Consider the following 23,276-nt stretch of genomic DNA (forward strand, 5'->3'; position numbering starts at 1 on the left):
TTGCTCGGACAAGTGCTTCGTGTCTACTCCCCACTGAGTGGACTTGTAAGCTCATTTGGTTTAGAATGACAAGTGAGGTTTTCTCTCTAAATCCAGAAAGCACATAACTTCATTGGGAGTTAAGACACTCACATTTTAATATAAAAACAAATGATCAATATTTTACACATTTCCTTTTCTTCAAAAAATCTGGAACAAAGGGATCACTTCAAATTTTCATAATACTTCAACACTGCAGATTGAAAAAGAATCATTTAGAAAACATCTCAACTTTCTTCCAAATGAAGTTAACTTCCACTTGATGGCAGAATTCAGGACTTCTCGGATGATAACACAGAGTCAAAAGCAGTGGATAAAACTTTACAAATTGCTTGTGCTTGTTCCTGAGTTAAGTGAAAAGATACAGTTAAGGCAATGATCATGCGTCTCTTCTAGAATTGATCTGACCCTCTGGCATCTCTCCTCTGCCTCCGCAGCAGCTGTGCAACGCCCTCTCCACCCGCCTGCCCTGGCTAGCAGCATAGCTGGTGTTCCCTGCACGGGGGGCCCGCGCTGCAGCCCGAAGAGCCTTGTGGCTCAGGGAAACCCAACACACCACTCTCCCCCACGTGCTTTACATTTACATTAAACCTGTAAAGGTAGACACAGGTAAGTGCACTACTGGGCCTAAAGGAAAGAGTTCACCACCTTTGCCACAGTCAGGAAAGCTGGCTGACCTAGGGCCTAATACTCATGAATTATTATTATTATTATGCCGGTATTAGATAAAAAATGGATAGTACCTTTTTGGTCTTTGAAAAGACAAAGTGAGTCTGGGGTTCGCCACTTCAGTTGATGAAATACAAGAAACAAATCAAGGTAATTTAAAATCTCACCAGGCTGTTGCACTGATAAACCCATAGGCTGTATTCTTCATTGCTTGCATCGGTGGTTTTCAGAGCCAGTAAGCTTTTTCCTGCCCCCAGACCATCATCATAGCACACCATCCGGATGATTAAATATAGCGCATGCCTATGCAGAACATCCTGCAGAAACCAGTGAAAATTCAGAGAAATTATGGTTATTTTAAATGTTTCTCGGTTCTTATAACACATTTTCACGTGCAAGATGTATTGTGAGGCTTTGAACTGAGCATATCCATGTATAGGTTTTTCACCCAAAGGGGCATTTTGAAATGCTTAGTTAAGGGGCATTTTCCCTTAGGGATCACACCTTCCTAAGTAAGGTGATCTAAACTTACTATCCCATTCTCTTAACTGATGTGGTATCCTAAGTTGAAAATGCACTAGGAGCCATCAGGGAGGATGTTGGCATGGGCCGCACTGGCACAAGAGACACAAAAGGAAGCCCCTGGTCACCCTAAGAAACTGGGCATGTTTAAGACAAGCTGTTGCAAGTGTTTACACACCAGCCACTCTGCAAACGGGAGCAGACCTAATGTCAAACAGACCTCTACTCGCATGAATTCCCTAATGCCTAAGACACTCTTTTTCCTATTTATTATATACTTACATACTGATCTGATGTTGATACTTTTATACCATACTTGGAAACGCCCATAATAAATTCTTCCTCCAGAGGAACAAAAGGCAACTTTCCATCTTGCTTTAAAGTAAAAATAAATGAAATTATATGATATAACCTTAAAAATTACATTATAGCCTTAAGTCTGATAGTCACTGTTAGTTGGCCATCACAAATCCAAACCCTGTAAAGAATGTGGGTTATACAAAAGCCCGGCAAGGATTTTCCTCCAAAGAGAAGGAAAATTTCCCTCCATTTTTTCTTCTCACATTCCATAAATCTGAACAAAATTCAGATCCATCTACTTCATACATATTGTTCTGTCCTTTATCTTGGTGTTAACCTGAATTACAAACATAATTTTTTACAGGTCCTGGTGAGGTTAAAATATATATACTAGAAAAATAAAGGGTGTGTTTCGATTTTAAAATGCTCAAAGCTGATAGCAGTGTCAGCACATGAAATGATCAGGAAACAAGGCCACAGGAACCATTTTTCTCATAGCCACTCATGTCCCACCCTGGTCTTGGATATATCTGATTATCCACAGGCCTGAGGGCTTTTGTCATTAAAACACAGAGGACTGATTACTCAGCTTTACAAAAATATTAATCAGTATTTTTGAGCTATTTAGAAACAAGAAAAAAAGCAGATAATACTGTCATTAATCCAATTTTATCTCCTAAGTCAGAATGCTAATTTGTCATCTCTAAAATGAATAACTTTTGCTGGCAGTCAGTAGAGCAGTCAGTAGACATTGCATATTGTAGATGTTTTTGTAAAACCATTTGCCCACATTAAAGAAATTCTGGTATATAAACCATGTCCAAATACCTTAATTCTCATAGTAACCTCTTGCCAATCATTTCTCACAGGAGGTTTAAACCAATTCCAAACATCAAAAGACGGCCAATAGTAATGCTTTAAAAAAACAGAAAAACCCTATTGCAGTTGAACTAGTTAAGTGATTTCATCATGGTGATGAAATTTTTAACAAGCCAGAATTCTATATTGATATAAGAAATTTAGCAGTACTTAGAAGAATGAAAATAATCCTCATGTACTTTTGACAGAAAGCATTAACAATCTTTCAACACAATACTTTGCTTGGATTTCCTGTTCCTTGTATATTGTTGGAATGACTATATTCCAAACTAAACAATGGGATGCTAATTGTATTTGTAGTCTGTACTTCAGACTGATATTTCTCTGCTAAATGGCAAACTAGATTCACTAATTGCCTTAGACAGAATTAACTTCTTTTACCTTCATTAGGACATGAAACATATTTAATGATCCCGTTCTCCATGATTTAAGAGACCTTACATTCTCAACAATAACTAGAACTCTATGAACAGACGAAGGAATCTTTCCATCACTGTAATATCCCTTTGTCAATGAACACGAAGACATGCAATTTCATTTTCTAGAAACTCAGGAAGCAGTTTACTAACTAAATAGTGTATATCTTTTGGTTCTCCATTAACATCCACCATATGCAAGGGTGCAGACCTTATTTTATGTACTAACCTTACACCTTTAATTCATCTTAATTTTCATTCTTAACAATTTTTTAATTTTTTATCATCTTGACCTGGATATATTCTTCAAACCCACTTTCTCTCAATTCTTGTTGGAAACAGGGTATGAATAAATAGCTATGTTGTGTCAACAGCACTGTGAATTAGATTATTCAAAAAGCTCTTAACTAGTTCAACGGAGACTGACCTTGTCAGACTATTTTACAAGGAAAACCTAAAAGTCGCTGCAATCAACTCATTTCAACAAGGAGATTGGACAGACCCGTACAAGTAAAAAGCACAATCTATGAAGGAAGGAACAGTAGTCTTTGTTTTCTTATGCAACTCAACCTCCAAGGCACCCTGTCCCACCTTGGCCACAGTGCTCGGTAATTACAACGGTAACAAAAGTCCTAGGGCTGTGGCTTCAGGAGACGGAGAAGAGTGCCATCCAGTGGACCTGGAACTGTGGTAAACATCCTTCTCCCTCCAAAGTGTTCACTATTTAGCATCTTACAGCCAGAGGTCTTAAATTGAAAATTTTTTTTTACCTGGGCAACATCTATATAATTTATCAGGTCTAGCGGCCCTTCAAGACTTTTTCCCTCAGAGACTTTCAGTTTCTCAATGGCACCAACATACTTTATTCGAAATTCTGCACAGGTATCTGAATTATTGTTGCTTTGTCCTAAAGTTAAAAGAAAAGTTGTAATAGTTAAGATTTCAAAAGAAACATCTGTGTCATTAGGACTTAACCATTAATAAAAATTAAAAATGTAAATGCCAATTTTTTTAATGTAATGGGAAAGACTTGAAAATTTCATTAACCTTTTCCTCAGTGACTTACAATACCCTGAGTGTATAAAGATCTCCATAGGAATAAACTGTTAATAGCCTTCATTTCAAAACAAACAAGGAAAAAATGTCAACTAGATAATGATTAAGTACCTTTATAAAGCAAATGATATGTAATTATTTTTTGGTTTCCTCTGCCTCTTTGCCATGTTAACTTTTAACTCTCTTTTCTGATTCAGGAAGCCTGGTCTTCCATAACCATTCAGTCAGTAGACCAGACAAAATTTATTTTTTTAATATAGATGTTAATAATGCCAGACAGGAAGTCCCTTAACGTAACAGATGGCAACAGGTATGCTGTAAAATCTAGCCAATACAAAAATTATCACAAAGTGTTTATGGTATCCACCAGATTAAGGGAACTCTGTAATTACTTTTAGATTATGCTTATGTGATAAAGTGATGCCCACACTGTTAATATCTTAAAGGTATTTAGAAGGGAAACCAGGCTACAATATTCTCTTTTACATCATGTGTTTCTACTTCTCCTCTTTGACTAGTCAATGATCCTGAAGAGAAAAGTAGAAAAGATTTTAGACAAGCAAATGAATATATTTCCAATTAGTCACTAGATAATTTATGGAGACTGGGTTAGAGCTGCCTTTTGATTTCCAAGGAGCTCAGCATTTCAGATGGCTGCATGTTTAAAAAAATCTGTGACAGATACTATCTTTATCTTTTTTTTTTTTTTGTCATTTAGTTGCTCTTTCATTCTTTTTTTAATCTTCATTTTATTGAGATATATTCACATACCACGCAGTCATACAAAACAAATCGTACTTTCGATTGTTCACAGTACCATTACATAGTTGTTCATTCATCACCTAAATCAATCCGACACCTTCATTAGCACACACACAAAAATAACAAGAATAATAATTAGAGTGAAAAAGAGCAATTGAAGTAAAAAAGAACACTGGGTACCTTTGTCTGTTTGTTTCCTTCCCCTATTTTTCTACTCATCCATCCATAAACTAGACAAAGTGGAGTGTGGTCCTTACGGCTTTCCCAATCCCATTGTCACCCCTCATAAGCTACATTTTTATACAACTGTCTTCGAGATTCATGGGTTCTGGGTTGTAGTTTGATAGTTTCAGGTATCCACCACCAGCTACCCCAATTCTTTAGAACCTAAAAAGGGTTGTCTAAAGTGTGCGTAAGAGTGCCCACCAGAGTGACCTCTCGGCTCCTTTTGGAATCTCTCTGCTACTGAAGCTTATTTCATTTCCTTTCACATCCCCCTTTTGGTCAAGAAGATGTTCTCCGTCTCACGATCCCAGGTCTACATTCCTCCCCGGGAGTCGTATTCCACGTTGCCAGGGAGATTCACTCCCCTGGGTGTCTGATCCCACGTAGGGGGGAGGGCAGTGATTTCACCTTTCAAGTTGGCTTAGCTAGAGAGACAGGGCCACATCTGAGCAACAAAGAGGCATTCGGGAGGAGGCTCTTAGGCACAATTATAGGGAGGCCTAGCCTCTCCTTTGCAGCAACCGTCTTCCCAAGGGTAAAACCTATGGTAGAGGGCTCAACCCATCAAACCACCAGTCCCCTATGTCTGTGGTCATGTTAGCAACCATCGAGGTGGGGTAGGCCAATACCCCTGCATTCTCCACAGGCTCCTCAAGGGGGCACTACATCTTTTTTTCCATGTTTTTGTTTTTTTTTTTAACTTTCCCTTCTTTTTTATATCAACTGTATGAAAAAAAAGTTAAAAAGAAAACAAACATACAATAAAAGAACATCTCAAAGAGACCATAACAAGGGAGTAAGAAAAAGACAACTAACCTAAGATAACTGCTTAACTCCCAACATGTTCCTACTTTACCCCAAGAAAGTTACCTAATATAGCAACATTTCTGTGAACTTGTTCCTACTATATCCATCAGAAATTAACAGACCATAGTCATTCCTGGGCATCCCCAGACCGTTAAATAGCTTATCTGTTCTTCTTGGATTATTGTTCCCCCTTCCTTAATTATTCTCTATTGCTAGTTCCCCTACATTCTACATTATACACCATTTGTTCTACATTTTTCAAAGTTCACATTAGTGGTAGAATATAATATTTCTCTTTTTGTGCCTGGCTTATTTCGCTCAGCATTATGTCTTCAAGGTTCATCCATGTTGTCATATGTTTCACAAGATCGTTCCTTCTTACTGCCGCGTAGTATTCCATCGTGTGTATATACCACATTTTATTTATCCACTCATCTGTTGAAGGACATTTGGGTTGTTTCCATCTCTTGGCAATTGTGAATAATGCTGCTATGAACATTGGCGTGCAGATATCTGTTCGTGTCACTGCTTTCCGATCTTCCGGGTATATACCGAGAAGTGCAATCGCTGGATCGAATGGTAACTCTATATCTAGTTTTCTAAGGAACTGCCAGACTGACTTCCAGAGTGGCTGAACCATTATACAGTCCCACCAACAATGAATAAGAGTTCCAATTTCTCCACATCCCCTCCAGCATTTGTAGTTTCCTGTTTGTTTAATGGCAGCCATTCTAATCGGTGTTAGATGGTATCTCATTGTGGTCTTAATTTGCATCTCTCTAATAGCTAGTGAAGCTGAACATTTTTTCATGTGTTTCTTGGCCATTTGTATTTCCTCTTCAGAGAACTGTCTTTTCATATCTTTTGCCCATTTTATAATTGGGCTGTCTGTACTATTGTCATTGAGTTGTAGGATTTCTTTATATATGCAAGATATCAGTCTTTTGTCAGATACATGGTTTCCAAAAATTTTTTCCCATTGAGTTGGCTGCCTCTTTACCTTTTTGAGAAATTCCTTTGAGGTGCAGAAACTTCTAAGCTTGAGGAGTTCCCATTTATCTATTTTTTCTTTTGTGGCTTGTGCTTTGGGTGTAAAGTCTAGGAAGTGGCCGCCTTATACAAGGTCTTGAAGATGTTTTCCTACATTATCTTCTAGGAGTTTTATGGTACTTTCTTTTATATTGAGATCTTTGGTCCATTTTGAGTTAATTTTTGTGTAGGGGGTGAGGTAGGGGTCTTGTTTCATTCTTTTGGATATGGATAGCCAACTCTCCCAGCCCCATTTATTGAAAAGACCATTATGACCCAGTTCAGTGACTTTGGGGGCCTTATCTAAGATCAGTCGGCCATATATCTGAGGGTCTATCTCTGAATTCTCAATTCGATTCCATTGATCTATATGTCTATCTTTATGCCAGTACCATGCTGTTTTGGCAACTGTGGCTTTATAATAACCTTCAAAGTCAGGGAGTGTAAGTCCTCCCACTTCATTTTTCTTTTTTAGAGTGTCTTTAGCAATTCGAGGCATCTTCCCTTTCCAAATAAATTTGATAACTAGCTTTTCCAAGTCTGCAAAGTAGGTTGTTGGAATTTTGATTGGGATTGCATTGAATCTGTAGATGAGCTTGCGTAGAATTGACATCTTAATGACATTTAGCCTTCCTATCCATGAACATGGAATATTTTTCCATCTTTTAAGGTCCCCTTCTATTTCTTTTAGTAGAGTTATGTAGTTTTCTTTGTATAGGTCTTTTACATCTTTGGTTAAGTTTATTCCTAGGTACTTGATTTTTTTAGTTGCTATTGAAAATGGTATCTTTTTCTTGAGTGTCTCTTCAGTTTGTTCATTTCTAGCATATAGAAACATTACTGACTTATGTGCATTAATCTTGTATCCCGCTACTTTGCTAAATTTGTTTATTAGCTCTAGTAGCTGTATCGTCGATTTCTCAGGGTTTTCTAGATATAAGATCATATCATCTGCAAACAATGACAGTTTTACTTCTTCTTTTCCAATTTGGATGCCTTTTATTTCTTTGTCTTGCCGGATTGCCCTGGCTAGCACTTCCAGCACAATGTTGAATAACAGTGGTGACAGCGGGCATCCTTGTCTTGTTCCTGATCTTAGAGGGAAGGCTTTCAGTCTCTCACCATTGAGTACTATGCTGGCTGTGGGTTTTTCATATATGCTCTTTATCATGTTGAGAAAGTTTCCTTCAATTCCTACCTTTTGAAGTGTTTTTATCAAAAACGGATGTTGGATTTTGTCAAATGCTTTTTCAGCCATCTATTGAGATGATCAATTGATTTTTCCCTTTTGATTCGTTAATGTGTTGTAATACATTGATTGATTTTCTTATGTTGAACCATCCTTGCATGCCTGGAATGAACCCCACTTGGTCATGGTGTATGATTTTTTTAATGTGTCTTTGGATTCGATTTGCAAGTATTTTGTTGAGGATTTTTGCATCTATATTCATTAGGGAGATTGGCCGGTAGTTTTCCTTTTTTGTAGCATCTTTGCCTGGTTTTGGTATTAAATTGATGTTAGCTTCATAAAATGAGTTAGGTAGTGTTCCATTTTCTTCAGTGTTTTGAAAGAGTTTGAGTAAGATTGGTGTCAGTTCTTTCTGGAAAGGTTGGTAGAATTCCCCTGTGAAGCCATCTGGCCCTGGGCATTTATTTGTGGGAAGATTTTTGATGACTGATTGGATCTCTTTGCTTGTGATGGGTTGGTTGAGGTCTTCTATTTCTTCTCTGGTCAGTCTAGGTTGTTCATATGTTTCCAGGAAATTGTCCATTTCTTCTACATTATCCAGTTTGTTGCCATACAGTTGTTCATAGTATCCTCTTATAATTTTTTTAATTTCTTCAGGATCTGCAGTTATGTCACCTTTTTCATTCATTATTTTGTTTATATGGGTCTTCTCTCTTTTTGATTTTGTCAGTCTAGCTAGGGGCTTGTCAATCTTGTTGATCTTCTCAAAGAAACAACTTTTGGTGATATTTATCCTATTGTTTTTTTGTTCTCTATGTCATTTATTTCTGCTTTAATCCTTGTTATTTCTTTTCTTCTACTTGGTTTAGGATTGGTTTGCTGTTCATTTTCTAGCTTCTTCAGTTGATCCATTAGTTCTTTGATTTTGGCTCTTTCTTCCTTTTTAATATATGCGTTTAGTGCTATAAATTTCCCCCTTAGCACTGCTTTTGCTGCATCCCATAGGTTTTGGTATGTTGTGTTCTCATTTTCATTCGTCTCTATATATTTAGCAATTTCTCTTGCTATTTCTTTTATAACCCACTGATTGTTTAGGAGTGTGTTGTTTAACCTCCAGGTATTTGTGAATTTTCTAAGTCTCTGATGGTTATTGACTCCTAATTGTATTCCACTGTGGTCAGAGAATGTGCTTTGAATAATTTCAATCTTTTTAAATTTATTGAGGCTTGTTTTATGTCCCAGCATATGATCTATTCTGGAGAAAGTTCCATGAGCACTAGAAAAGTATGTGTATCCTGGTGATTTGGGATGTAATGTCCTGTATATGTCTGTTAAATCTAATTCATTTCTCAGATTGTTTAGGTTTTCAATTTCCTTATTGGTCTTCTGTCTGGTTGATCTACCTATAGGAGAGAGTGATGTGCTGAAGTCTCCCACAATTACTGTGGAAACATCAATTGCTTCCTTTAGTTTTGCCAGTGTTTCTCTCATGTATTTTGTGGCACCTTGATTGGGTGCATAGACATTTATGATTGTTATTTCTTCTTGTTGAATTGCCCCTTTTATTAGTATGTAGTGGCCTTCTTTGTCTCTCAAAACATCCCTGCATTTGAAGTCTATTTTATCTGAGATTAATATTGCTATACCTGCTTTCTTTTGGCTGTAGCTTGCATGAAATATTTTTTTCCATCCTTTCACTTTCAGTTTCTTTGTGTCCCTGTGTCTAAGATGAGTCTCTTGTATGCAACATATTGATGGTTCATTTTTTTTGATCCATTCTGTGAATCTATATCTTTTAATTGGGGAGTTTAATCCATTTACATTCAACGTTATAACCGTGAAGGCATTTCTTAAATCAGCCATCTTATCCTTTGGTTTATGTTTGTCATATTTTCCCCCTCTCTATTAATATCCTTTATTGTACCCATACCGAATCTCTTTAGTACTGAACCTTTCTCCAAGTCTCTCTGTCCTTTCTTTGTTTCTTCGTCTGTAGGGCTCCCTTTAGTATCTCCAGTAGGGCAGGTCTCTTGTTAGCAAATTCTCTCAGCATTTGTTTGTCTGTGAAAAATTTAAGCTCTCCCTCAAATTTGAAGGAGAGCTTTGCTGGATAAAGTATTCTTGGCTGGAATTTTTTCTCACTCAGAATTTTAAATATATCGTGCCACTGTCTTCTCGCCTCCATGGTGGCTGCTGAGTAGTCACTACTTAGTCTTATGCTGTTTCCTTTGTATGTAGTGAATTGCTTTTCTCTTGGTGCTTTCAGAACTTGCTCCTTCTCTTCTGTGTTTGACAGTGTGATCAGAATATGTCTCGGAGTGGGTTTATTTGGATTTATTCTATTCGGAGTTCGCTGAGCATTTATGATTTGTGTATTTATGTTGTTGAGAAGATTTGGGAAGTTTTCCCCAACAATTTCTTTGAATACTCTTCCTAGACCTTTACCCTTTTCTTCCCCTTCTGGAACACCAATGAGTCTTATATTCGGACGTTTCATATTATCTATCATATCCCTGAGGTCCGTTTCGATTTTTTCAAATTTTTTCCCCATTCTTTCTTTTGTGCTTTCATTTTCCAACCTGTCATCTTCCAGGTCACTGATTCGTTGTTCAACTTCCTCTAGTCTTGTACTATGAGTGTCCAGAATCTTTTTAATTTGGTCAACAGTTTCTTTAATTTCCATAAGATCATCCATTTTTTTATTTAGTCTTGCAATGTCTTCTTTATGCTCTTCTAGGGTCTTCTTGATTTCCTTCATATCCCGTACTATGGTCTCATTGTTCATCTTTAGTTCTTTGAGTAGCTGCTCTAGGTGCTGTGTTTCTTCTGATCTTTTGATTTGGGTGCTTGGGCTTGGGTTATCCATATCGTCTGGTTTTTTCATATGCTTTAGAATTTTCTGTTGTTTTTGGCCTCTTGGCATTTGCTGAACTTGATAGGGTTCTTTTAGGATTTGTAGACCAATTGAAGTCCTTATCTCTAATTTATCAGATCTACAGCTTCGTGGAGTACACTTTCTCTAACTAACTAGCAGGTGGCGCCCACGAGCCACCTGTTCTCCACAAGCCAGTTCTCCCCTGCTTAGCCTTTTTGGTGAGTGGGGGAGTGAGTCTTGTGGGGTCCAATTGGTGTACCAAGCTTGCGTGTGTAGTTGGTGTTGCCTGCCCTGTATGTGGCGCGTGTTTCTGGGCAGTCAGGGAGGGGGGGTGGCTTTAACAATCAAATCTCCCTGGTGATCCTAGAGTTTTAAAGCTGCTGCAATAGTCTAATCCTTCAGTTCAGTCCTGCCAGTTTGTCTCTGCCACTGACCCACAAGTCCTTGCTATTGGCGTATGGCTCCTGAGACTTGCGAGTGGGCCCCTCTTCCAGGCTGTGCACCCCGGGTCCTCTGTTGAGGGATGACTGTGCTATGTCACAGGTGAGTGCCGTTCCCCCAGGGCAGTTCTGGGCTGCTGGGCTGTATAGGGAGGCTCCCAGTCTGCTGAAATGATGGCTGAATGGGGCTTTGTTAATTCATACTGCTCCACCTTCCCAACTCTGAGACAATCAGCTGAGGTTGCAGGGAAGGCTAATGTCCACGCCGTTTTGTGGTGTGTGCCTGTTATCTGAAGCACTTCCGTCACACTGGGTTGTGTGGAGCAGCTCTGGGCTATGGGGCTGGCGATGGGCAGGAGTGTTTCCTGTCCACCAGGATGATGACTGTGAGCGGACACCCCCCTTTTCTTGGGAAGTTGTGGTATTTAGTGAATTTTCTCAGCCACTGGATTATTGCCTTTTGTCTCAGAGCTCTCTTAGTTCTGCTCTTGACTTGACCTGCCCAAATTGCAAGTCTTTGAGGCTTTCTGTATTGGGCTTCTTAGAGTAATTGTTTTAGAAAAAGAAAAAAGGATTAAAAAAAAGGGCCCTCCTCAGAGATCTAATGGGTTATTGAAATGCTAAGAGACAAAGCAATTAGGGCCATTAAGGAAAGGTCCACAGGGCAGAGAGATCAGCTTTTCTTCGGGATTTGCATATGAGCCTCAGGGCCTGAGCTCTGCCCTTCCCCTTTCTATGTTCACCAGAACTCCAAAAATCCTCTGCTTTTATTTTGGAGTTTTTCGTGTTTTTTTTTTCTATGCCTGTCTCCTCTCTGCTGGGCTGGCCGCTCTCAGATTCTCTGGTGTCTGGTCTCAGTCTATCTATGGTTGGAGTCTGGATCAGTAGAATGAGTTTCCGATAAGGGCTGCCACTGCAGTTCTCCCTTCTCTTTCCTGGAGATGACAGCCCCTCCTCCCCTGGGACTGAGCTTGGCAGGGAGGGGTGCGGGTCCCCTGGCCACAGAAACTTACAGATTTCGCTGATCTCAGCAGTTCCACATTTTCATGAGTGTTGTATGAAGTATGCCCAAAGTCATATTGCTCTGTGGTGTCCAGTCCACGCAGTTCCTGGCTTTCTACCTACTTTCCTGGAGGAGTAACTAAGACATACATTTCACCAGTCTGCCATCTTGCCCCACCTCCAGATACTATCTTTAATTAACTATATGTTCCTGATGTTCATGAGCTAATGTATCTTTTTTTTTTTTGAAATGAGAATTATATTTTATTTTTACTATTTGCTAATGTATCTTAATGTATCTGGGTAAATGGCTCTTTAACCCTTTCAATCAGCAAGACATTTGTCCCCACACTCCATAAACAATATAATTTCTTTATTGATAGTTCAACTTCTGCCTCCCCACTTCTTGAAAAGCTATTTTGAAACTTCAGTGTTTCAAACATTTTTAGTCTGGGACCCATTAAGAAGTTTTCCCACATGTCTAGGCAACCTTTGATGCCGTCATTTTCACCAGCCACGCCACACCCTCCACCCACATTCCACTAAATCTTTGTCCATTTCTAAACTCTTCTCAAAAATGGCAACGGAGAGGAAGAAAACCCCAAACACAGAGGAATGCATGCTACACTGAAGAAACTACATCAATGTGTTAGAAGCTCCAGGCAGTAAGGGATCCAGCCTGTTCACACACCTGAGCTTTTGGTGGACTCTGTGTCAAGGCTGGCAACGGTGCTGGAGCGGGAGAGTCCCCCAAGGCTGGAATCTACAGACTGAAACATAAAAGACAAACAAAGAACTCAACATAATGAAGAGAACTGTCTTCTCTCAAGTCCTCTAGCAAACACATTCAAATCATTTATTTATTAATTGACAAGAATATCAAGTCAATTATTCAGGGAGATTAACCAAAACAAATTTTTCTAAAGGCAAATTCTATAGCAAACTTCAAGCAACACATATTCCCAACTGCTCTTCCCAGAACATAAAATTGGATAAAGGTGGTATCAATATTCCCAATCTAAATCAAAGTCACTACCTCTATCTCCTTAGGAAATCTCTGATATTTATGTCATAGGTGAAAATCTACACTGTACATTCACATTATTTCCACTGAACCCCCCAAAAAAAAGAACCCTGCACAGAGCAGGAAGTGTTCCCTGTTTCATAAGTGAGGAAACAGGGGTGAAGTGATTTAACTAAGAGCACATGTAGTAAAGACTCAGAGCTGAAATGCAGGTCTCCGCCTGCCTGACGCCCCAGTGCTGCTGCAGTTTTCCAGCTGCTCCATGGCACACAGCATTTATTCACAGGCTAACTGGCAAACCAGAATTTACCACTGTGAATGCCAATGAAAAATCAAAACTTTTAGGCAAAATATTGACAAAGAATCACACAGACAAGGATAGTTGATTCTTTGGAATTATACTCTCAGTGTGCTTAAATTTTCTTAGAAATAACATTTTCTGAAACCTTTTGATTCAAAAAAGTAAGTCGCCTCTTTTGTGGCTCAAACCAAAATTAAAATTTTTAACTTTTTTAAAAAATTGAAGATGTGAATCAAAGGTGACTGCAAAAAATACATCAAGTCTTAAATATGTTCCCACCCTTTTTCATTAATTGCACTTCTTTGAACACAATCTAAAATGAGAACAAAGCTTATGCATAAAGATGTGCATCATCATACTATCTGTGGTACTGAAAAATTGGAAATAACCTATATATGGGGAGGTGAGGAGTCGGAATTAAGATCCTATTACAAATTCAAGCTGGCTTCTGGGATGAGCACAACCCCTGAAGTCAGTTAACAGGCCAAAGTGGGCTTTGTGTGTTTCAAACTACACCCCACCCCCCACCCCACCTCCCGACACACACGCAGGAGAACACCACGATGCAGTGACCCTCTGAACAAGGGGAGCAGCAAGGGAGAAACTCATCTGTTTTATTTCATTCTAAAACACCACTCTAACAGTCAGGTTTGTCTTTGTTTCATTAAAGAGTGTAGACATTATTAATAGTTTAGTACACACAGGGCCAGCACTAGGGTGAGATGGGCATAAAATTTAAGGAGGCATCACTCTCAAGGTTGGCACCCCGAATGTTTCTATATTCTCCCGGAATTCAAATATGAGGAAGTAAACCAACTGCTGTTTGATTTTAATGGTGCAAACTTTGACTCTTCTCTTTTCTCCTATCCCACAGCCCACCTGTCTATCCACAGGTCCAGATAACTCCAGTCTCAAACTACATCCAGAAGCTGACTTCCCACCACTTCCATCACTCCTCCCCAGTCCTCTCCACCATCATCTCTCACTTGGATTATTACAACATCCTCCCAATTGATCTCTCTGCTCCTCATCTGACCCAATTACAGCAAGTCAAAGTGATCTCAATTAAACTTAAGATTATGTCACTCCTCTGCCCCAAACTCTCCAATGTTCCGTCTCAGAGTAAAAGCACAAATCTTGCCAAGGGCCCCCAAGGCCCAGCGGATGCTGGCTTCCCGTGACCTCTATGACCTCCCCTGGCTCCCACCCGCCTTCACATCCCTCCAGTCACGCTGGTCTTGCTCTTCCTGAAGCACAGCAGGCACACACCTGTCCCGGGGGGCTGTGCACCTGCCGCTTCTTCCACCTGAACCATCCCTCCTGAAGATACCATCACCATGCCTCTCGACCTCCTTTTAGCCTTTCTATCAAATGTCATCATAAAATAAAACATTTCCTGACCAAACTGTTTAAAACTGCATCACTCCCAACTCTCACTGCTCTTTACTCCCTATAATTTCTTCCTCCCATAGAAGTTTTCACCATTTGACATGCTCCGTATTTCCCTGATTTATGCATTATTTCCCTCTCCCCACCATAGAATGTAAGCTCTGTGAGGGCAGGGATATTTTTTTTTCCTCTTTAACTGCTCTATCCCCTGCAACCAAAACAATTTTTGGCACATAATTGTTGAGTGAATGAATGACTGAATAAGAGTTTTCATATTTTGTAGTCCAAGAGGCAGAAAAGACTGCTATTCTCTAAACAACAACAAAAGTGGTGTCAAAAACCTAAAATTCTTAGAACAGACATAATTTTGCTATCATCTTTATAATCTTTTATGAAAAAAATTCTACATCAGCCAGAAAGAAATCACTCTATCTATGGAACAGGGGACCAGGGTGGCTTGTTGAATAGATCTTCAAAGGTTTGCTTTGCATAAATTAAATCCACACATACTTTCAGATAACGTTCAGAAAGTCTCTGTGTACAGGTATTTGTCCATCTCAGTGTTAAGTAAATAGAATCTTAGTGATGCATACTGCAAATCCTAGCATTCAAGGGATCCAGCCCCTTAATCATCATTTTAAAAAATTTCTATCAATTAAATGATAGTTCCATCATTTAAAAAAATTTTTAAATCAATGTTTGTTTCAATGAAACCATTCACAGGTTGATCTCATCTAGTTTTGAGTTAAAGAATTTCAGAAAATCCACCAAAACAAAATTAAATTAAACCAAGCACAGACTGTCTCTAATGCAAAAAATGAATGTTAAAACACACCTAGCACAAAGAATATCAGGCGGTCTGCCCGTGGTTAGTATCCTCTATGCAGTATCAGTTAGAAGAAACAAAATTGTCACTGCTTTACGATTCCGTTCCAAATTCCATTTCCCCTACCTTGCTCTTAGTACTGATCTCACTACTTTGGGAACTGCTACTACTGTGTCGTTTTTTGCCTTTCCGAAACATTTTTCACCATAGCTTGATCCAAAGAAGCTCCCCTAAAAGAAAATATTCATCACAATTATATTAAAAAAAGCAACTTTAATCACGACAATTATATCAAAAAAAGCAACTTCAATCATGTTACATATAATAACAATAAAAATCATTAATTCCTTCCAGTTCCATGGATGTATTCTGTTAACTTAAAATATAAATATTTTTGCTTAACCACAGAATCTGGAGACTATCATCCTATCATTTTAAATTACAAAAAGCTAAACCAATGAACCAAAAAGACAGAAACCTACCTGTCATATCAAGGGGTGTGAAAAGTACTTTGCTAAGAGTTATAGACATATGTTATCTAATTTTCAAAATATTCAAGTGCCTTACTTCTATTTAATCAATTCAAGATTTTAGCAAAATATGTGACACAATAATTAGTTTATTAACCAAGATATTGAGATTAAGTTACTGTCTGTTTCACATTTAACATTCTGTACTTGGTAGGGCTGAGAACCACAAAATATACCTACCTCTCAGAAACATACATTTTTCTTGAAGTCCTGAAATATCCTTAAGTAAAAGATGACATTAAAAACATTCCCAGGTGAAAACTTCTCACCTCTGTCCTCCAATAAGGCCAGGTAAGGAGGTGACATTAAGTTTCCCACAGTCAATTGGACATATATCTCTTTTTTTTTAATTAATTGGAAACATTCATTAGATTTATCCTTCCCCATTTCATAGGAGCTAATATATTACACTTAGAAAATTATTATTAAATAAACTGCATCATGTTTCATAGTTCAAAAGTACTTCCAAATATATTATCTCACTTTATCTCCATAGCAACCCCGTGACATTCGTTTATGCCAGATATTTTTTGAGGGTCTACCATGTGCCAAGTACTTGCAAGGGGCTCTAAGCTCCTACCCTCAAGGGACTTACAAAAAGTAGGTCATAATCTGCATTTTATAGATGAGAGATTGTAGCCCCTCTTTCAAGAGGATTTATGAATAAGATAACCTAGCAAATTTTACAAAAATTGAATTCTACAAAGGGAACAAGGAAATCTGCTTACTATAGAACTGAATGCTATTTTATTGTCTTCTAAAGTTCCACAGACAGCAATCTACACAGATAGCTTCCTTTCTTTCTGACATGATCAACTCCTTTAGGAAAAAAAGATGTACCTGTTGAAGAAAAAACAATAAGTAAATCATAAGGTAATCAGTGAATGTCCCAGCTCCAATTAAAAGTTTCTCCCAATATATATGGAGACCCACTTAGTAAGGTATGACCTTAGACTAATTACCCAAATCTGAATCCAGAGCCCAGTTTCTTTAATCAACCTCATTATCTAATTCGTTTCCATGCTTCTGCTTTACTTGTAGGGTAGCAAGAAAATCTGATTCATTCATTCAATCTTGAGTAGTCACTGAGCACCTACTAGGTACAGGGATATATCAGTGAACAAGACAGACATAGACCCTGACCTCATGGAGCTCATATTTTAGAGGAAACAGACAAACAAGAAAAACAGGCCAAGAAGAAACACAGAATTGAAATATAAGTGAGCAAGAATTGCTATGAGGTAAACTAAAGCAAGCTAAGGAGATACGGAGTGATAGAAGGAAGGGGTGAATATTTCAAATAGAAAAAGATGCTCTGAAGTGACAGTTAAGGAGCCCTGAATGAAGAGAAGGCAGCCACAGGTAGATGTGGAGGGGAAGCATTCCAGGTAGAGGGCACCGCAGGTATCGAGTCCCCAGGGAACAAGCTTGATGCAAGAAAGAGTACAAGGCCAATATGGCTAGAGCAGGAACATGAAGGAGAAAGACAGAAGAGGAGAAAGACAACTGGGACCAGATCACAGAAGGCCTTGTTAGACAAAAGTTCAGGTTTTATTTTAGGTTTACCAGGAACGTGCTGGAGGCGTTTAAGCAGTTGAGTGACATATCAGATTTTATTTTGAAAAGATGACTCTGGCTGCTAGGTAGAGAACTAACTGCACAGGATAAGAGTAAAGGGAAGGAGACTGGTTTGAAGGCTACTGCAGATAAGTTGTTGCAAATGAAATAGGATACTTTTCAATAAAAGAGAGATGGCTGGAGAGACTCATTCTAATGTCCGCACAAAAATGGGCTTTCCTAGCGCATCAAGTAGCATGTTTGTGGTTGCAGATGGGTTAAAATGTTGGTGTATAACATATTTAAGCACAATATATTTTAAATATAACTTTATTATATATTTTTATATAACATATATATACTGTTACATATATAAGTATTTTAAATATGCTTTAAAAATGAAATCTGATTTGTTAGTGGAATCCTAAAGCACCTCAACTCCCTAGAATACTATACTATACTATACTATACTATCCTATCCTATCCTATCCTATCCTATCCTACTATGCTACGCTATACTATACTGCCTTCTGCCTCTGCCTCAAGGCTTTCTTGTCATCATCATTCCAGGAACTTAAAAAAAAGCATTTACTAAAGTCTTTCTTTATATTTCACAACAGGGAAGTGAATGAAACTGTGGAACTGTAACCTATAATATTCTTTAAAATTTGGTCCCTAACGCTTCCAAGTGTGAAATTGCACTTGGAAAGTTATCACTTCTATGTATATATGTTATATTCTACAATAAAAAATGATTAAAAAAATAGTCTTTGGTAGCTGCCACTATTTTGATGCATGTTCTTAAGCAAATCATTCTTGTCTGTAAATCATTCATGCATAAAAAGGAGAATAATCATACTCATTGTCACTTGGATGTTCCACAGGCTTGTCACATGTAAAAATGTCTAAAACTTAACCCATCATCTTCCCCTCCAGATATGCTCCTCTTGTATACTCTCACTTTCAGTAATTTATATTATTTCTAAGCTAGAAATAGTCTTCCCAACTCCTTACTGTCCGTCAGTCCCCACATCCAATCAAGCACCAAGATCCTTTCACCTAAATAGTTCTCTAATCCATCTTTTTAACAGGCCATCACCAACACTGGACTTTTTTTTGCTCTGAATAACTATTTTTTGAGTATCTGATGAAAGCAATGGGTCCTCAACCCATAAAAACACATCCATGCACAGAATTTGACACACAATTTAAGGAATTCACAAACACCCTGAAGACACTGCAGTCCAGTCCTCACTAGACTCCTTGCCACCTTTAAATCTATGGCTATACTACAGCCAAAATGACTCATTTAAAACTAACTTCTTAAAATCTTTAATGGCTCCCCAAAGTTAGAGATGAAAGTCAAAGCTCTTCACCATGACACATAAAGTCCTCCATGACCTACCTCTCCAGTCTCGTCTTCCACAACAACCTGCTTTACACCTATAGAGTCTACGGAATACAAAGCTGCTTTGATTCTCAGCACACACCATGTTCCATGCTCCTGTCATTCCTTCTGCCTTGAATGCTTTTCCAAACCTATGCACTTGACTAACTCTTACTTATCTGTCAAGACTCATTTCAGGAGGTGGGCAAGATGGCGCCCGGTGAGTGAGTCACTCCGGATCCCTTCAGCGGCCACTGAGACTCTGGGGCGGGGGTCCTGCCCCCACTGCCGTCCTTCCTCCACTGCCCTGCCCCTGGCGGCCCCCTTCTTTCTTTCCTCCCTCCAACTCGGGGGGTGGGCCGGGTTCTCAGGACACCATGGCGGACTCTGAGGAAGAGAGCCAGGACAGGCAACTGAAAATCGTCATGCTGGGGGACGGCACCTCCGGGAAGACCTCCTTAGTTACACGTTTTGCTCAAGAAACTTTTGGGAAACAGTACAAACAAACTATAGGACTGGATTTCTTTTTGAGAAGGATAACATTGCCAGGAAACTTGAATGTTACTCAAGTCTGAGATATAGGAGGGCAGACAATAGGCAGCAAGATGTTGGATAAATGTATCTATGGAGCACAGGGAATCCTCTTGGTATATGATATTACAAATTATCAAAGCTTTGAGAATTTAGAAGATTGGTATACGGTGGTGAAGAAAGCGAGTGAGGAATCAGAAACCCAGCCACTGGTTGCCTTGGTGGGCAATAAAATTCTCCTCCTGACTGCTGTTCTGGTTGACCTATAGTGACTCCAGGCTCTAGCCTAGATGCCGAGGCAACAACTTACACCAACTGCTTCCCCAGCTCCCACAGTTATTTGATTTGGAGCATATGCAAACAGTAAAACCTGAAAAACACTTAAGGTTTTGCCAGGAAAATGGTTTAAGTAGCCACTTCGTCTCAGCCAAGACAGGAGACTCCGTCTTCCTGTGTTTTCAGAAAGTTGCTGCTGAAATCCTTGGAATCAAATTAAACAAAGTAGAAACAGAGCAGTCACAGCATATTGTCAGGGCAGACATAGTGAAGTACCCGGAAGAAGAATATCGACGTGCCAGCTCTGCTCAGAGTAGACTCTGTTCAGTACAGTAGTAAAGAGGATGGTGAAGGCAGATATTGTAAACTACAACCAGGAATCTATGTCAAAAACCGTTAACCCTCCTAGAAGCTCTATGTGTGCAGTTCAATGGGTGCATTTTTCCTTTGTATTGATAGTTCTGCCTGTCCTTCAATCCTGTGTGGGCCAGAGGACCTGCAGGAACTTTATCAGTGACCATCTCTGAGCTCAGTTCACATGCTCCTCCCAGCTTGTTGGCTTCTAAGTGTTGCCTCACAGCTACAGGCAGCTCCTTGGACAGGAGGCGAATCCAGCTTCAGGACCACACACTTTGAAATCAAATGGAAAGCCCATTCTCTGGAATTAGGCTGTTTCACTGAAAAAGAATGAGGTTCTCTTTATGTCCTCACTTTTTTTCCTGATGTAAATTCTTCAACCATTTATGAAAACTACCCAAGTCTTGATCATCAGCCAAGTATTTTGCTACAGCAGTTTCATTCTATCTGAACTCATGTGGCAAAGTATACTTCAGAGTGCATACATTTTAGCGAGTAATATATTTTTTCTACAGGTACTTAAGAAGGCATTCTTTTGCAATCTGTTGTGAGTGAAAAAATATAAAGCTATATCTAACTGAAAATGCTTGAAATAAAGCTGTAATAGAAATTTTTTTCATTTTTTAAAAAAGGCCCTAAATTGTTTATTTTGTAGATTGTAACTCACAAAGTAGTATTTGATATCATATTTTTATTACTGTATCATGGTCTTTATGTATTGTTTAATATTCCAGTTAGATGGCTTTACTAATTTTGATAAATATTCAGCTGATGTTCCATGTGGAATTTCTCCTGCAAACTGCATTAAGGTACTCCCAGAATGAGTTATGACCAAAAAAAAAAAAAGGCTCATTCCAGGCTGCTTCTCTTCTAGAAAGCCTTCCTTGGATTTCGAGGTTGTGCTAAGTGACCCCTCCTCCATAGCTTTTGCATACACCTCAATCATGGCATTATAATCTGCTCCTGTCTACTTGTAACCTTCTCGCTGTCTAACTGCACGCTCTTCAGAGGCAGGGGCTAGGCTTCTCACACCTTTCTGCCCAACGCCGAGCGCAGCCAGCCTGGCAGGGGACACGCTTAACAAACCTGAGGACTTTCTTGCCAGGTGACACTCAAATGCCAATTCCCACATGCCTTGCACAGTACCAGGCGCTATAAATACCTGCGACCCTCATTACTGACCCGCAAGGGTGTAGTATGAGAGCCCCTTTCAAATGGGGAAACCCAAGCTCCGAGAGACTGGAGTGACTTGCCCAAGGTCAGCAAGCTAATCGATGGGGCCAAGTTTTCAACCTAGTTAGACCTGGCTCCCAACCTCTTTCGGGACATCCCTCTGTCGTGGACTGCCTGCCACGTGCTCGGTGTGGGGAATGATGACAGTAAACAGGACAGACGCAATCCCCACCCTGGTATGGCTTGGGGCGGGGCGGGCGAGAGGCAGGAGATCGAAAAACCGCAAGCTTTGCCTTTTCACTCTCCTCTCGAGGAGCAAGGAAAAGCAGATCCATTGTACAGGTGGACGAGCCCGCAGCCAGAGATGCGTCTACTCCATGTTGGACAAGTTCAGGCACGGTCACCTAGGGTCCCCGGAGCTACTGTCCCGCAGCCAGGCGCCGCGGCGGGGCGGGAGGAGAACCCGCGCACTCGGGGCGCTCGCTCCTCGCCTCAGTGCCGGAGCCAGCAGGCTCGTCCCCTCCCTCCCGCCCCGGGTCCCCGGACGCCGGGCCCGGGCACCTCCCGCTTCCCACGGGGGCCCTCGAGAGGCTGGAGCCTGCTAGCTGTCCCCGCAGCCCCAGCTCCTCCTCCCTCCCCGTCGCCGCCCTCACCCCGCCGGGCGCCGCCTTCGGGCCCCAGCTCCCGCACCCGCAAGGCGCCCGCAGGGGGCACGAGTTCACCCCTGTCTGGGGGCGAGGCCCGCGGGGCGCTCACCTCACAGCCGCCGGCCCATCTCTGGAGCCGCTTTTGGTTGGGAGCAGAGGGGGACCGCTCTGGCAGCCGGCACCCGGAGCCACTCTTCCAGTTCCAATTCCGGCGCCAGCTTTTCTGCCCTCTTTCCCCCGCCCGCCGGACCCCGCCTCGGAGTTTCTGCGCAGGCGCAGTCTTGACCGCCTTGCCCAGGCTTCCGGGCTTCCGGACTTCCGGACTCCGGGGCGGGGCGGAACCTCGCGGGCCGCGCTCTCCGGCCGGAAGTGGAGGGGAGGAGCCGGGTGCTGGGCGCCAGGCTGCCGGAAGTTGTGCTTTTGGTGGATGTCGTCCTTCTTTCTGGTTTCCTCCGAGGGTGTGCTCCGAGTAGAGAAAGACTCCGGCAACCGGCGCCTCACCCCCGCTTCTCCCTCAGATTTCTGAGATGTCTGCAATTCCTGCTGAGGAGAGTGACCAGCTGCTGATCCGACCCCTGTAAGGGACCGGAGAGGGAGGGGATGAAGCCACAGGCTGTGTGAGAGGCGAGGAGGGCTAGCCGGGGCCTCTCAGCAGCCCCCGCTCCGACGTGCCCCAGCAGGCTGTCCTCGGGCAGCAGTTGCGGGCCCGTCCTCTCAGGCTGAAGGGCTTTGGAGACTTGTTGGTTGATAGGGCCGGCCAGGTTGAATAGGATTTTGCTTTTTCTTAATCTCAGGGGAGGGTCTATTGGAGTTGAAAAACAGAACTTTAGGGTCGCCGGGCACTTTCATATAAACTAAAAAGGGTTGTCAGGGCAAGCCACGAGGGAACCGATGATGTTGATGACCGGACCGCATAAGATGAGGACCTGGATAAGGTTACAACAGTGCGACGAAGTATTATGTGTGTTGTTTTTTGTTTCTTTGTTTATTATCTCCAGGACTTGACATTTGCTACCATGTGAAAGAGAGGAAGTAAATTAGGGGATTGCTTTGGGTTTTGACGTGCTG

General features: G+C 40.7%; 2 protein-coding genes and 1 pseudogene across 4 annotated transcripts in view; 2 read left to right on the plus strand and 1 right to left on the minus strand.

Annotated features, from left to right (window-relative positions):
- Positions 1-112: 112 nt before the first annotated feature.
- ITGB1BP1 (integrin subunit beta 1 binding protein 1) lies at positions 113-22,474 on the minus strand. 2 transcript variants are annotated; one of them, XM_037813259.1, is made up of 8 exons: positions 22,318-22,474; positions 17,009-17,120; positions 15,877-15,980; positions 12,902-12,980; positions 3,596-3,732; positions 1,513-1,605; positions 876-1,025; positions 113-383 (listed from the first exon to the last, which is right to left on the minus strand). In XM_037813259.1, exons 3-8 carry the CDS (start codon positions 15,946-15,948, stop codon positions 312-314), a joined length of 603 nt encoding a protein of 200 aa, XP_037669187.1. In that variant the 5' UTR covers positions 15,949-15,980; positions 17,009-17,120; positions 22,318-22,474; the 3' UTR covers positions 113-311. The 2 variants fall into 2 exon arrangements, with proteins under 2 accessions (XP_037669187.1, XP_037669188.1); XM_037813260.1 differs by lacking the exon at positions 17,009-17,120.
- On the plus strand, positions 19,602-20,367 carry LOC119516798 (annotated as a pseudogene).
- Positions 22,475-22,646: 172 nt separating the features above from the next.
- The window catches only part of CPSF3 (cleavage and polyadenylation specific factor 3), a 37,335-nt gene continuing 36,705 nt past the window's right edge, over positions 22,647-23,276 (plus strand). Inside the window, exon 1 of one of the 2 annotated variants that reach the window (XM_037813130.1) lies at positions 22,647-22,785. Coding sequence is in view for 1 of the 2 variants with exons in the window: in XM_037813129.1 (XP_037669057.1) it covers positions 22,736-22,785 (50 nt within the window). In the remaining variant the exon portion in view is untranslated. The remainder of the gene's footprint in view (positions 22,786-23,276) is intronic. The other variant, XM_037813129.1, reaches the window with a different exon arrangement.

The sequence above is a fragment of the Choloepus didactylus genome, chromosome 20 (assembly GCF_015220235.1).
Source record: "Choloepus didactylus isolate mChoDid1 chromosome 20, mChoDid1.pri, whole genome shotgun sequence".
Lineage (NCBI taxonomy): Eukaryota > Metazoa > Chordata > Mammalia > Pilosa > Megalonychidae > Choloepus > Choloepus didactylus.

Bases quoted from the DNA above. Each gene is read 5' to 3' on its own strand.
- ITGB1BP1 (XM_037813260.1), bottom strand. From the start codon at position 15,948: ATGTTTCGGAAAGGCAAAAAACGACACAGTAGTAGCAGTTCCCAAAGT. The intron at 12,981-15,876 runs GTAGGGGAAATG...TTTATGTTTCAG, and splicing joins AGATCAGTACTAAGAGCAAG to TCTGTAGATTCCAGCCTTGG. The intron at 384-875 runs GTGAGATTTTAA...CACTTAACTCAG, and splicing joins TTTATCAGTGCAACAGCCTG to GAACAAGCACAAGCAATTTG.